General features: G+C 40.1%; 1 protein-coding gene across 1 annotated transcript in view; it reads right to left on the bottom strand.

The window, feature by feature from the left end:
• The window catches only part of AKNAD1 (AKNA domain containing 1), a gene marked incomplete at both ends in the record, with an annotated part of 35,479 nt that extends 25,559 nt beyond the window's left edge, over positions 1-9,920 (bottom strand). Inside the window, 4 exons of the mRNA XM_081305584.1 lie at positions 5,039-5,101; positions 5,320-5,465; positions 5,851-5,890; positions 8,934-9,920. Coding sequence (XP_081161710.1) covers positions 5,039-5,101; positions 5,320-5,465; positions 5,851-5,890; positions 8,934-9,920 — 1,236 coding nt within the window. The remainder of the gene's footprint in view (positions 1-5,038; positions 5,102-5,319; positions 5,466-5,850; positions 5,891-8,933) is intronic.
• Positions 9,921-15,815: the final 5,895 nt, after the last annotated feature.

The following is a 15,815-nucleotide window of genomic DNA, read 5'->3' as shown; positions in this document are numbered from 1 at the left end:
TTTCTGATTTCTCCCTTGGAACCCGCTTGGAGGCCTCTGAACCTCCTGAGTGGCATATTCATTATCCTGTATTTTGCAGAATGACTTTCATTTATAGAGCACTTTATCTTGTTTAATCTTCACATCAACGTTGTGAATTTGCAAAGGAGACTTCATTATCCTGGTTTTGTAGAGGAAGAAAACTGGAGCTCTAGAAATTATGTCTGAAGTCACATAGATCTTAAAAAGGATCTGAAGTTAGAGGACCTGGGTTTCAGTCTATGGCAGCTGGAGGGTAAGATGGGGAAGGAATAGCAAAATTTAGCCAGAAAAGTGGGTGGGTCTTGCAGAAGTCACCTGGGACAGCTTGGTAAATGAATGTAAATGAATGTTTAAACACTGCAGGTCAGGATCCTCTCTTGAAGATATGTAGAGGCAGGCTTCTGACCTAAATCCCCAGGTGCTAAACATTCCCTGAGTCCTGCTTATGTCTGACCCTGGGCCTGAGGCATGAGATTCAAAAACTATCTCAGGAACAGTCCTAGTATAAATGATTTTATTCTGCTGAAAAGAGAGACTGTGTATTTGACTCCTAGACACAATGGAGGAAGTAAGACTGAAGTCAGATTTAAAGGATGCTCAGGGAGGCCTAGACTAGGCAGTATTCATGAAAATGGAGATTAAAGGAAGAATTGAAGCTATGTTGCCAAGGGTGGGAACATTGCACAATGAGGTTACAATGCAGACAAAACAGGGTTCAAGTTCAGACTTTGTCCCTTACTAATTGAATTATTTGAGTTAACTCAAACTCTTGAAACTTCAATTTTTCATCTGTAAAATTAATATAATAGCTCCCACCTTCTGAAAATTAAATAAGATAACCATGCCAGGAGCACAGTACCAGTGTTCCTCTGCTCACAATGGGGCTACATCCTGAAAAAGTCATTGTAAATTGAAAATCGAAAATATCACATGTAGAAAAGCATTCACTACATCAGAGCCTGGCCCAGCCTACCTTAAATGTGCTCAGAATCTTGCATCAGCCTACAGTTGGGACAAATCACCTAAAACAAAAATCCATTTTGTAAGGAAAGTGTTGAATATCTCATGTGATTTGTTGAACACAGACCACTGTACAGTATTGGCTGTCTACTCTCGTGATTGCAGGCTAACTCTGAGCTGCCCAGCATCTGAGAGAGTATCCTTACTGCATGTCCCTAGCCAGGGAAAGATCCAAACTCAAAATCCAAAGCATGATTTCTACTGAATGGGTATTACCTGGCATCATCATAAAATTGAAATATTGTTAAACCATCCTAAGTCAGGTGCTATCTATACATATACAAAAGATAATAGCTGCTACTATTATGCATTCTTGTTAATATTAACAAATAGACAAGAGTTTAGAAACATATTGGCCATAGGGTTGAAAATGGCAAGTTTGGTGGCTGTTTTCCGTTTCCTCCCTGTATTCATTCTCTCTCTTTCTCTGTGCCCCAGACTGGGGGCTGACTTTGAGTCAACTGTATCAACAGGCTCTTTTCTACCCTGGCTTCAGTTGTTTCCAGCTAACAGTTGGCAGCAGCAGGAGAGAGGAGTTGGAGACAATGAGGTAGGAGTGAGAGTCATTATTTCCCTGATTTTCCTTCTTCCTGCATAGACTGGCTAATGTCAGTCTATCAAAAGCCACAGAGGTTGTCCGCTATTCCTACAGCTACAGCTCTCCCTGTAGGCTCAGGTGCCTGGTTTTCCTGCTCCTTTAAGCCTGTAGGTGAAGCAGCTCCCCACATTCCTTCCATGAGAGGCTTTCTCATCCTTTATTGATTTTCCTTAATCTTGCCTACACTGTTGTAAAAGAAGGCCTTTATTAAACTCTCCTCGGTTACCCCATTTGAGCCAGCCATCTATTCCCTGCCAGGAAGAGATCCTGGTACTATGAATCTAACAAACTAGAGAGTTTCTGGGTTGGGAGGTAGAAAGAATGTAATAGATTTGAGTAAAATGAAGAATCGGAGAAGGCTAGCAAGTTTGAGTGAAGATATCAAGGCTGAACTAGAGTTGCAGGGAGAGCAGGAGACCCAGGAAGACACTCACTGGTGCTGGAACTATAGATGAAAAGCTAGGGGCTGGGGTTGTGGCTCAATGGTAGAGCACTTGCCTGGCAGGTATGAGGCACTGGGTTCAATCCTCAGCACCACATGAAAATAAATAAATAAAATAAAGGCATTGTGTCCACCTACAACTAAGAATATTAAAAAAAAAAAAAAGCTAAGAACAGTGGTTTAGGAATCTGTAGCACGCAAGTAAATGGCAATTAAAGCCACGAGAGGGAATCAGGTATTCAAAGGCCAGAGGATGAGAAGAAAAGAAAGCCAAGTATTAATTCTAATTTAGGATCTTGGAGTTATAAATCATGTTATATTCCAGAAGATAGGGCACAGTTTTCTAGACATAACTGTATCTCTTTTCATTCTCAGAACAATTCTGAGATGGGAGACGTGCCACAACATGTCTAAGCTGTATAAATAAGTAGAACTAGGATGTCTGCTCCAAAATCCAAATGCTTCCCATTATTGTGCTGCTCAAGCTGAGAAGGCTGGTTCCACCCTGTCTGGCCTTCTTCCAACACTGATCCAAATGGGCCTGGAACGCTCAGACCACAGGCTGAAACTTTCAGGAGCTAGTTTTCTGTTCTCCCTGTCCCAGCAGGAATTTCTACTTACCCTCTACCATCAGAAGAATCTTACTGACTTGAGGCCTCTGAAGGCTATTGCCTTAAACCAGTTCTGCCCTCTAAAATTCTGTGTTCTGCAAGCTCCCCAAACTCTGGCCTTTGAGAGATCTCCTTTATCTCTCATTTAATCCTTAGCCTCTGCAATTTGCCTTCCCATCCACCACCTCAGTGAAACCAGGCTTGCCAAATCCAATGCACATTTTTTTTTAATAGACGATTTTTCAACTTTTCTTTCTTTTTATTTTGTAGTGATGAGGATTGAACCCAGGACTTTGCACATGCTAGGCAAGTGCTCTGCCACTGGGCTATATCCCCAGACCAATATACATCTTGTTTTCTTTTGTTCCTTGAATGGTGTGGCCCAATTTCCTACATCTTTTTTTTTTTTTTTTAGATGGACACAATGCCTTTATTTTATTTACTTATTTTTATGTGATGCTGAGGATCAAACCCAGTTCTTCACCCATGCTAGGCAAGCTTTACTACTGAGCTACAACCCCAGCCCTAACTCCTTACTTCTTAAAAACCTCCTTCCTGGGGCTTCAATAGCTCTTCCTCTTCAGATCTGCTCCTGATCTTTTGGGTCTTTCCTCTTCAGTCTCCTTTTTGGGCCTCTCTGGTTTTTTTTTCCTCCTGCCCTCTGCTTGCTGCTGAACAGTGACTCTATCCTTGACCCTCTTCACTTCCCACTTGACCTGGACAACCTCAATCCCTCCATAGCTTCAACTCACGGCTGTGCCAAATCTACATTTCTGGCCCAAATGCTTCTGAGGGCCAGACCCATCACACTAAGGGCCTACTGGACATCCTCATTTGAATGTCCTCTAGGGACTTCATACTCAAAAGTGTCCAAACTATACTTGACATCTTGCCTTCTGCCTGCCTTCCACACCCCTTCTGAACTGGATCTTCCACTTTTGTCCCTGACCTTTGTGTCACCCAAGCCAGAAATCTGGAATTCATCCAAGACGCCTCCTTTTCTTTATTCACTCCTTTAATCTGCCACCACTACCTTGAACACATAGATTTGTCTCCCTCTTCATCTTCCTCACACCAGCCTTCAAGTTCTCAAACTCGTCCTGCATTGGGTCTATGCCTACCATAGTGCTTGGTGCTTGCCATTTCTCAATTTTAAATCCTTCCATGTTGCCCTATCACTCAAACTCAGGAAAAAAATCTAAGCTCCTTAGCATTGCTTAAAGGCCTTTCATGATGTACTGAGCTCCGTCTGACAAATTACACGAGAGGCAGGTTTTGCCCTCACACTATTGCATCTGTGGTTTTCTTTCTTCCAGAAGACTTCTCTGCCTCCTATTCTGCTGAACTCACCCTGATTCCTCTTGAGATACACCAAGTTAAAAGTCATTTCCAGGAAGCTTTCCAAAGCATTCAATAGCCAGGAGGAGCTTCTCCTAGGCTGCCATGAGAATCATCTGTAACCTTTCTCAAGATGCATTTTTAACAATCTGTTCACCATCCTGTTTGTAGGAGACTATAAGCCACTTGAAAAGGAAGAATTTCTTAATTTCCAAATCCCTAAGGCCTGGTGCATGGTTTTTGAAGGAATGAATGATTTAATTAATATGATGAGTAAATGGATAATCCATGGTATCTTTTAGCATCTGGGTTCTCCTGGGTTTGGCCCATACTTTTAGGTTTCTACAGCACAGCCCGCCCTGGGCCTTGCTTGTGCACACATCAGGACTCCCCACTACCTGCCTTGCTGCTGACTTGATGACCTGAACTACATCTTCCACTTCAGCCCATCTATGGTTCTCCCAGCCTCGGCCTGTTGCTTCATTGTCCACACGTTTCCCATAACCCTGTCACTGATAACAAGGCTGTTAGAGTGACAACATAAATGAGTGATCAAATGTAACAACAAGCAGGGTGTGAAAGTAAAAGATTTTGACCTGAAAAGCATTGCCTCAAGTTTGATCTTAAGTTTTCAAAGTCTTAAATGTTGAGTTGCCAGATACTAGCAATTTTTATAACCTAAGTCCACCAGGACCCATCAATTAGGACAGGCACCCTCTTTATAATGGCTTTCATGTTCTTCTCTTGAGCATACCTCAGATTTATTATGAGTTGACTAGTGAGGTAAGTGATGTATCTATCCCCTGGAAAGGAAAGAGAGCTAAATTCTTATAGAAACAGAATTCTAAGTTCTTTTAGCCCCATAAACTAAGACAGTTTAATCTTCAGCCAAACATTTCTACCAGAACATTCCACTTGTAGAGAAAACATGGTACCATGAATTCATTTGTATTTACCCATGTCAAATTCTCTAAAAAAGATTTTAAAAAGCTAAATCAAATTCATTACCATTCTTTTTTCTTTCAAATGGCAGAAAGGGTCTTGTTTTATTTTTTTGGAAAATTCTTGTACCTGCAATAAAAACACATAATATTTCATTAATAGCATGGTCTCCAGTGTTTAAATTTGTTTATTTCTAATGTTTATAATAAGTTTTTAAAAAAAATTTTAGATGTAAATAAAACACAGTATCTTTATTAATTTCTATGTGGTGCTGAGGATTGAACCCAGTGCCTCACACATGTAAAGCAGGCGCCCAGCCCGTATATAATAAGTTTTAAAAGTATCACCTTAGTCTTCAGTTGATCAGTCTGTTCTTTTAACTTTTGACACATCTGCTTGCCTTGGGATAGCTTTTGAAATATGTAAGTACTTGAGAAGGGCTCTTTCTGAGAGGTGGATGACAACTTCAACAAATGTGTCTCAGTTTTTATTTCTACATAAGAAAGAACAAGTTTTGTCTTATTAAGTACTGAAAACAGAAATCTGTGGCAGTAATCAGCCTTGCTATTCTCTTCTAGAAATTTTCAAAACACATATCAAATCATATGATCATCTCAATAGATGCAGAAAAAGCATTTGATTAAATACAGCACCTCTTTATGTTCAAAACACTAGAAAAGCTAAGGACAGTAGAAACATACCTCAACATTGTAAAAGCTATCTATGCTAGCTAAGCCAAGGCCAACATCATTCTAAATGGAGAAAAATTGAAAACATTCCCCCTAAAAACTGGAACAAGACAGGGATGCCCTCTTTCACCATTTCTATTCAACATAGTCTTTGAAACTCTAAAACAAAGAAGTTTTAAAACTCTATACCTGTAAGAAAGTCTTGATGTTTGTGTACTGTAGGCTCCATCTGCATAGTTAAAGAATAAGAAAACATTACTGTTGCAATTGACCAATTACACCATTATTCAGAATGATCAATGGGCTGCCTCCAGGACATCTGATGTGTTCTGGTCATCATGAAGGCAGCCCAGTTCTGTGGTCAAGAGCTGGGACCATGGTGCTTGGGTTGGATTCCACTATGACACTAATTTGCTAGGTGACACAAGCAATTGCCACATCACTGTAAGCATCAAATTTCATGGTGGTGAAATGGAGATAATAATAGAATCTACTATGAGAATTAAATGTTAAATATTTACTATAATATCAGGCATGTGCTAAGCATTCAGCAATACATCTTAGCTATCATTATGATCATGTTTGATACCAGAAGGTGGAATACCCAAACATTTCTCCTAAAATTATACTGTAAGCTCCATGACTCAGGAACCATTGTTGATCTTTCCAGCAGCTCTGTTGTGGTCCTTTCACTAACACCAAACATGTTCTAGGAATTATAATGTGCCATGCACTCCAAAATATGTGTCAAGATAGTGGTTGTTTTATGCTCACCACAGGCTAACTGTTTTAATCCCACAATGAATCACCTTGAGGGTCTTCCCATTGCTCCCAGCATAAAGCTCAGAAATACACAGAGGCCAGAGAATGAAATGGCAGTGGTAAAAGTAGGCTGTGGTCATTATGAATATCTCCAATATAGGCTGGATGTGAAACCTAGAGTGTTCAGTTCTCTAGCTTGAATTGACAGGACTGAAAAAAAACAAAAACAGATGCTTGATCTCAAACTCCCATTGCCAGAGAGAGATGAGCCTGATATCCATTCTCCTTCTACTAACACAGGAGACTGAGAACTGGGAACAATATTAATGTTATCCTCCAAGTAGAACAGGAACCCTGAGAAATGCAAATTAATCTACCTTGAGATTTCATCCCACTCCATTTAGAATGGCAATCATCAAGAATACAAATAACAATTGCTGGCAAGGATGTGTGGGAAAATCGTACAATTATATTTTGTTGGTGGGGCTGAAAATTAGTACAACCACTTTGGAAAGCAGTGTGGCAATTTCTCAAAAGACTAGGAGTGGATCTACCATATGACCCAGCTATTCCACTCCTTTGTATTTTTTATTCAAAAGAAGTAAAAGCAGCATACTATAGTGACACATGCATACACATGTTTATCGCAGCACAATTCACAATAGGCAAGTTATGGAACAAGCCTAGATGTCCATCAACAGAGGAATGGAAAAAACTGCGGTATATATACATAATGGAGTTTTACTCAGCCATAAAGAAGAATGAAATCATGGCATTTACTGGTAAATTGATGGAACTAAGTGACTAATCTCTACTCAGAAAGTCGAGGATTGAATGTTTTCTCTTATATGTGGAAACTAGGCGGGGGGAACAAAAATAAATAAATAAATGGGATCTCACAAAAATAGAAGGGAGACCAGTAGAGTAGAGGAAGGGGTTAGAAAGGAGGGGTGGAAAGTATGGTAAGGGGAAATACTAGGGAACAAAATCTACCAAATTATGCTATATCCACATATGAACATACTATAATGAATCCCGCCTTAGCTATATAATTATAATGCACTAATTAAAATAATAACAAAAGAAATATCAGTAAAGTAGAGCAAGAAGATTGGGGGAGGGAGGAGGAAGGAAAAAGGAAAGTACTGAGGAATGAGATTGACCAAATTATGTGCATGTACAAATATAGCATAATGAATCCCACTATTATGTATAGTTATAATGCACCAATTTAAAAAAAAGAACAAGTAACCCTGAAACTTCCCAATACCATAAAGGTGTAGATTTCTCCAAGACTTAGGGAAGCATTGCTGTCACCACCAGGTTGGCTGCTGGCTCCAGGTTGTGTCCGGGAGGTTCCGGTTCAAATTTCCCAGTGCTGGGTTAAATGAGGGATGGAAATTGAAACAGGCAGACATTGCTATTCAGTCCAGGATGTCCTTCATAAAAGGCTAAAAAGAAATTTCATACTGTCCTGGGAAAGTGACAAAAGAACTAAAATGTTCACTTTGATCTTTTTATTTCTCCCAGTACTAAGGCTTGAATCTAGGGCCTCACACATGCAAGGCAAGCACTCTACCACTTATCTATATCCATAATCCTTTTTATTTTTTATTTTGAGATAGGGTATTGCTAACTTTCCAAGGTTGGCCTTGAACTTGTGATCCTCTTGCCTCAGCCTCTCGGGTAACGGGGCACCCAGCCTACTTTAATTATTAATGTGAATTTGCCTTACTATTCTCCCTCAAATGATGAGATCCTCAGCCTCATCACATTGGAAAGTTGGGTAAGGGATGAGAAGAGGGGATGTGGGGCAACGGGAAAAGGCATAGATTAAGCATTAACAACGTTTTGTATTAAGTGGTTACCAATGTAACAGTTTGTATGGTTTGTTAGACAACGTGTGTATGGAAATTAGACAATGGAAAGACAAAGATAATGTTGCTGCCCTCTGGAGTCTTAAACTCGAGTGGGAGAAACAGTTACCTCTAAATTATTTTGATCCAAATCAGGCTGAGATAAAAGCTCTGACAAAAGTACTAAATAAGGAAAGGATAGAAATAACTGTGATTTTGCAGATTTGAAAATTTACACGGTCCAGGGGAAATTGAAGGAGACCATGAAAAGGAGCAGGTCTTTGGCAAGTGGAGATGGGATGCTTCATGGAAGGTAGGAGCTCAGAGAATTCAGAGGCTTAGAAGAGGTTTAGGCTGGCCAGGTAACTGAAGCTGAGTTTAGAAGGTTAGGATGAAGTAAGATACTAAAGGAGATGCCCCGCTTGAGGAATTTGGATTTCACCCTCTTGTATGCTGTTGTATATTTGGCCCATGATTCTTCTCTTGAGAATACCACTGAGCTTCTGAAAGGTCAAGTCACTTGCCCCCATGGTCCCAGGGAGCTGAATGAGACCTCAGAACCAGAACTAAGCCCTACTCACCCTCCAAAAAACCACCCTGACAGGGATGACCAGTAGTCCCAGTATATATTTACAGGAGACTCTTTTCATTTACCTGCATTTGTTGTGAAGGTTTTGTACTTTCCCTTTTTTGCTCCGGATGTTGTTTTTCAACATACTTTGACCTAAACATGGTTTCTAAAATATCTTGCATGGTTGCTGATTTGTTTCTCAATTTAGGAGAAAAACTGGCTGGTTTAGTCATTGTAAGTGACTTATTCATTATGTGATTTTTAGGGATTTTCATTTTGAGAGCAACTTTAGAGAAATCTGGCAGCTGGCAATGAACTTGACCTTTTCCATATTTGAAGTCATTGCTTGAAGTTGCTTTTTCTGTCAACTGTTTCTGGGGTGTCTGCCGTTGGCAACTTTTTTGTTCATCCTGTGGACCCTTGATTTTAGTTAGAAAATTTAAATTTTCTTGATGGTTGCTATTTGCAGTCACAACTGGCTTTTCTAAATCACAGGTATTTTCTTTTGTCATGATAGGAGAACAGGTGGGCTTACTGCTTTTTTTGACATCTCTTTTGGGGTTGAGTTGGTCAATGAATTCTGAGGTTTGTGCTTTGGGGAAAGAATTCTTAACATAACGTGAAATAATATTTTTAATAAAAGCTGCTTCATCAAAACAGTCACCATTACGTACCTCTGGGAGAGTTTCAAAGTTAATACCTTGAACTCTTAGTAATTGCTCTTTAGAAAGATGATGGAGTAAAATATCAGAAATGTTTGACTTTGGAGCAGCTCCTTTAGTAGCTTGAACATGAAGAGTCATGGCGCGTTGATTCTCTTTATCACACTTTTTATTGGTAGCATTTTCAGTAACTTTATCCCACGTCATGGCCCTGGCTGTATTTCTGTATGTTTCAACATGGGCAGCCTTTACTTTAGGGTCATCTCCTATTGGAATAACATTGAGGGTGTTAGTATTTCCGGTAAAATTGTAATCATTGCATATGTTCATTTGGGAGAGATCACCATCATAAGGTAAATCCTCCTGTTGCTTATAAGTTGTATCTTCTGAAAAATCGTTTTCGTCCATGATTGGGTAGCCTGATGTTTCTTGACCTCTGCTGCCTGGTCCTGCTGTCCTTGTCATGATAGTATATCTGGTTTTCATGGATTGTCTTCATTGTGCACCTTCTTCTATGGGAAATGAGAATAGCCACATTGTTAAATATATTAGAATAATGTACTATGATTAATTTGGTGTCTACGCTGAACGAAATGCATGCTTTTCATTTAGAGAAATTCAGTTATAAACATGAAGGCAGAAAACTCAGCCAAGAGCTAACTCACCTTAAATATTCTATAATAGTAAAGGAAAACAATTTTCCCTCTTTTTTTTTTTTTCAGTGCTGGGGATAAAACCTAGGGCCTTGTGCTTGCTTTGCCACTGAGCTCCATCTCCCGTCCTCATTCATTAAATTCTGAAGGAGACACTGGTCTATAGTTAATGGCCAAATCTTTATTATTGTCCCTTAGGGAATATTATTTGTGTTTGTTCTCTCAAAATGAGAATTTTTTTAAAATATTTTTTTTAGTTGTCAATGGACTTTATTTATTTATATGCGGTGCTGAGAATTGAATTCAGTGCCTTATACATCTAGACAAGTGCCCCAAATAGGAATTTGGAATGCAAGGAAAGGAGGGATATTTCTTTCTTTTCTTTTTTTTTTTTTTTTTTTTGGAGGGGGGGAGACCAGAGGTGCTTTACCTCTAAGCCACATTCCCACATCCCCACCCTTTTTTATTTCTATTTTGAGTCAGGGTCTCACTAAGTTGATGAGACTGGCTTTGAACTTTTGATCCTCCTGTTTCAGCTACCCCAGTTGCTGGTATTATCAGTGTGCACCACTATGCCCAGCTTAAAGGATGAATTTTACAATACCAAGGCCTTCATTTATCCACTCATTCCTGAGTAAGTCATGTGACATTGAAAGCCAGCTTAGCTTAAATATAACCGCCCACCTTCTCTGTTCTGGTGGGAGTTGTTTTTTTTTTTGTTTGTTTTTGTTTTTAGTTGTAGATGAACACACATACTTATTTTTATGTGGTGCTGAGGATCGAACTCGGTGCCTCACACATGCGAGGCAAGTGCCTTACCACTGAGTTACAGCCTCAGCCCCTCTGGTGGGAGTTTTTTAAAAAGGTTTATTTTAAATTGACCCATAATAATTGTACAATATGTATGGGATACAATGTGATGTTTTGATATAAGTATATAAATGATCACTCCATTAGATGGAATGATCAAATGAGGCTAATTAGCATGTTTATCCCCTCAAACATTCATGATCAGTTTGTGGTAGAACATTTAAAATCCTCTCTTCTAGTGATTTCAAAATATACCATACGCCATTGTTAACCATAGTCACCCTACTGTGCAAGAGAACACCTGGACATTCTTCCTATCCTAACTTTGCACCTATGACCAATCCCTACCTCCCCCTGCCATCCCAGCCTCTTGGTAACAGCATTCTGCTTGCTACTCCTCAGGATCAATTTTTTTTTTTTAATTCCACAGTATAAGCAAGATGGTGCAGTACTGTTTTTTTTCTCTATTTGGCTTATTTCACTTAACACAACGTCCTCCAGTTCCATCCATGTTGCCCCTCATTCTGGTTCTTTTCCACTTGGGCTTCCAGACATCCTGGTCCCCTCTCTCTGATTTTCCCTTGTATGTCTGAGAAGAGCAGAGATTGGGCAGAAATCTGACCAAGGGAGGACAAATAGGTTTTTTTGAACACCTGGAGGCCAGTCTGCAGCCAAATGTCCCTTTCTAATTAGAGACCAGGCCGGGAGCCTGGTCAGAGGCCGCCTTCCCCTGGGCAAGGCTGGCCGGCTGCCATAGCCCAGATGGCAGTGTGGTGGCAGCAGGGTCACAAGGATGCTCCTGAAAGTGGTCAGAGCTGTCAGCTCATCTGCCACTTGGTATGAGTCCTTTTTTACTTTCTTTCTTTCTTTTTTAAAAAATTTTTTTTTAGTTGTGAATGGACACAAAACCTTTATTTTATTTATTTATATGTGGTGCTGAGGATCAAACCCAGTGCCTCATGCATGTTGGGCAAGTGTTCTACCACTGAGCCACAACCCCAGGCCCCCTTTTTTTCTTTTTTAAAAAGAAAAATTTAAACACCCATTTAAATATCTCTTCTTGATTTGTGGACTTTGTGTACAACTCCTTGGAAGTAGTGGAATTCTATTCAGTTGTAGGTGGAGTGACTGAGGCTGTCTTGCTTGAGTACTTGCTAGGCTCTGAAGTTTTTCTAGCCCAGGATGACCGTAGCCACTGGCCACCCAATCTTGCCCATCCAGTGGTGGATTTGGGAGAATGGATCTCCATGGTTCTTCCTCATCCAAATTTTTAGAAGTCTACCAACTTGTGATAGATTACTTAACCTCAAAAGCGAAAATAATATGTTTGAACAACAACAACAACAAAAATGAGCTGAGTTCTCCAAGAAAAATGAGTACAAACTAAATGTGGTAAAGGCATCTGCAAAACATTATACAGAGATCTTAGTTCATATGTAGATGCCAGTGTTGGACAACTCAATTAAAAAAAAAACACTCTGTTTAGAGAGGGAGAAGGGGAGATTATCACTACTGAACTGCCTCAAATCACTTATAGAGGCTAATGTTTAAACTGAGGGAGGCATACCTTTATGACCAGAATTACAAGCTACTCCCACTCAAGTTGAAGATTAAGGGAAAATGCTCCCCAGCAAAGTCAAAGGCATAGCCTGAAAGTAGGAGTAGAGAGACCTGACTTGAATTTTGCCTTCTTTACTCATTAGCTGTATACCATCTGGCTGGCTTATAGACTTTTCTTTTATTTTTTATTTTTTTTTCTTCTTTTTTTTTGGTACCAGGGGTTGAACCCAGGGGCACTTAACCACTGAGCCACATTCCCCAGCCCTTGATTTTATTTTTTATTTTTGAGATAGGGCCTCACTAAGTCTCTTAGGGCCTCGCTGAGTTTCTGAGGCTAGTGATCCTCCTACTTCAGCCTCCCGAGTCACTGGGATTTCAGGCATGCACCACTATGCCCACCATCAGATTTTTAAACTTTTCTCAGTTTATTCTTTGAAAATTAGGGGAGGAAAATAAAACAAAAACACAATAGGAAAGAGAAAGAGAAAAAAAGTATAAAAGCAAGTGAGAAATAGAAACAATATTACCCAGTTCTCAGGATTACTAGATAATGAAATGAGATAATACATGTAAAGTACTTGGCATATAGTGCTTGGCTCAGAGTGAGAATTCAGTCAATGGTAGGTTTCTGGTTTTGTTTTATTTTGGTACTGGGTATTGATCTCAGGGATGCTCTACTTTTGAGCAACATTCCCAGTCCTTTTCATTTTTTATTTTGAGACAGGTTCTCTCTAAGTTGCTGAGGCTGGCCTCAACCCTGCAATCCTCTTTGCCTTAGCCTCCCCAAGTAGCTGGGATTACAAATGTGCAGCATCATACCCTGCTGTCAGTGGTAGTTTAAAAAGGAAAAAACAAAACCATTCTTAGTTTTGCAATACTGAAGAACTCCCAGGTACAGAAAGCTGGGCATTCCTTATCAAGGTGATGTTTAAAGAATAAAGGAAGGAGCAGAGCGTGGTGGCACATGCCTATAATCTCAGGGCCTCGGAAGGCTGAGGCAGGAAAATTGCAATTGTAAAGCCAGCCTCAGCAACTTAGATAGCCCCAAAACAACTCATCGAGACCCGTCTATAAATAAATTATAAAAAAGGGCTGGAGATATGGCTAAATGGTTAAGCACCCCAGGGCTCAGTTCCCAGTTCTCAAATAAATAAATAATAATACATTTTTTTAAAAAATAAAGGAAGGAGGGCCAGGATTGTGGCTCAGTGGTAGAGCACTTGCTTAGCACGCATGAAGCACTGGGTTCGATCCCCAGCACCACATAAAAATAAACAAATAAAATAAAGGCATTCTGTTTATCTACAACTACAGAAAAATTTTAAAAAATAAAATAAAGGAAGGAATTGCATTTATAGGACATAATCTCTATAAAGAGCCTGAAAACAATGTTTAAAATCTACTTGTAAAATGGATATGTTGTTTGAAGGTTTAAAATATCACTAATTGGGCTGGGGATGTGGCTCAAGCTGTAGCGCACTCGCCTGGCATGCGTGCAGCCCGGGTTCGATCCTCAGCACCACATACAAACAAAGATGTTGTGTCCGCTGATAACTAAAAAATAAATATTTAAAAATAATCTCTCTTAAAAAAATAAATGAAATATCACTAATTAATTTAAAACAAAACATTGTCTAATTTTTGAGGTTAAAAATACCCAGAATTTAAAAAATGCCTAGAGAGAAAACAGAAAAATAAGACAAGTTCTAGTTTTGCAGAGCTTTTAATGACCTAAGGTACAGGCCAAAGCCACCCTCCTGCTTTCTTTGTAGACTGAGGGCTTCATTGCCGGATGCTAAGCCCTTGTCATTAAGGAAAAAAAGATCCTCTGGTGGCCAGATCAAAATTCCTAAAATATCGTTCCATTTAAACTGATAAAATTTGATTTCTGCTGTGACTCTTAAGAAAAAGAAAGGCACCCCACCAAGATGAGCCAGAAGCCTGATGAGCTCTCTCATTTCACATAGAAAAACAGTTTCTGTTGTTATTATTACTACTATTACTATTACTAGTATGTGTGAGTGTGTGTGTGTGTGTGTGTGTGTGTGTATGTGTGTGTGTGTGTGTGTATGTTTATACATTAAAAATATCAGGAGCTGGGCATGGTGGTGCAAACCCCTAATTCCCGTGGCTCATGAGGCTGAGGCAGGGGGGATGGCAAGTTCAAAGCCAACCTAAGCAAAAAGGGAGGTACTAAACTCAGTGAAACCCTGTTTCTAAATAAAATTCAAAAGAGGGTTGGGGATGTGGTTCAGGAGTGAAGTGCCCCTGAGTTCAATCCCCGGTACTTCCCCCCAACCCGCCCCCCCCCCCCGCCAAAAAAAATCAAGAGGACTATTTCTAGAAAAAGACAGTTCACATCCTTAGCATCAAAATAGCCCCTTACAGATATTTGGAAAGAACAGGAACATCTTCCCATGTCAATACTCAGCTCAATCTTGGAATCCAAAGGCACCTCCAAAGAGATTCTGGGCGGAACCCAACAGAACCTTCTGTAGAACCCAATTTGATCTCCTGATGTTGGGGGGTCCATCTGGGGTCATGACTGCTATGCAGCTGTACTGACCATTGTGTGCTCAGCGATAGTTCATAGTCACTCCTCTGAGCAGTTGAGGTCAGGGCATTCCTGTGACGCAGGCTATGAAAACACTTCAGTCTGGGACCAAGGGGAGATGAACAACAGGGGCTCACCATGTTGACGGCTCTTCCTTGTGTGGTTTACTTCATTATGAAGCCTAAATTTGGTGTTGAAGTGCTGACCTAAGCTCGCTAACTAGCCTATTTAACACAAGAAGATAACCATGACTGGGAAGATTGGGGAACTGATGGAATCCATGAAGAATGTCTATAGATGGGAAAAACAAAACTCCTTAAAGGTTAGGGGTGAAAGACGGTCAGCAAATCATTGTTTCTGGCTGGTAGGTGATATTTCTTTTATTCATTAGCCTGTTTAGTGGTGATACAATTTTAATTGGAGGACGGTTTTTATCACCAAAGAAAAATGGCAGGACCATGGGGGCTTGTAACCATCTTTCAACTTCATCCCCAATACCCTCTGTTCTGGTTTAGACTTCTGCTAGCCAGGTAAACCAGGAAGATGTCTACATCCTGCTGTGGAGAGGAATACAAGCATTGTTCCTATCTGCTCCCACTCTTCTCTGCTACTGTACTAGTTAGCTCTGCCACCTGACCCTTGGTGGTCCCAAACCCCACACTTCTGAGATCAGTCCTACTGGCTGTAAATGGCAGTGTGTGTTGACTAAGGGAAGCAATGATTCAA

Source organism: Spermophilus citellus, assembly GCF_964194105.1.
Source record: "Spermophilus citellus genome assembly, chromosome: 9".
NCBI classification, from domain to species: domain Eukaryota; kingdom Metazoa; phylum Chordata; class Mammalia; order Rodentia; family Sciuridae; genus Spermophilus; species Spermophilus citellus.
The sequence above is the reverse complement of the archived record's forward strand: the minus strand, read 5'-3'. Positions and strand labels throughout refer to the sequence as shown.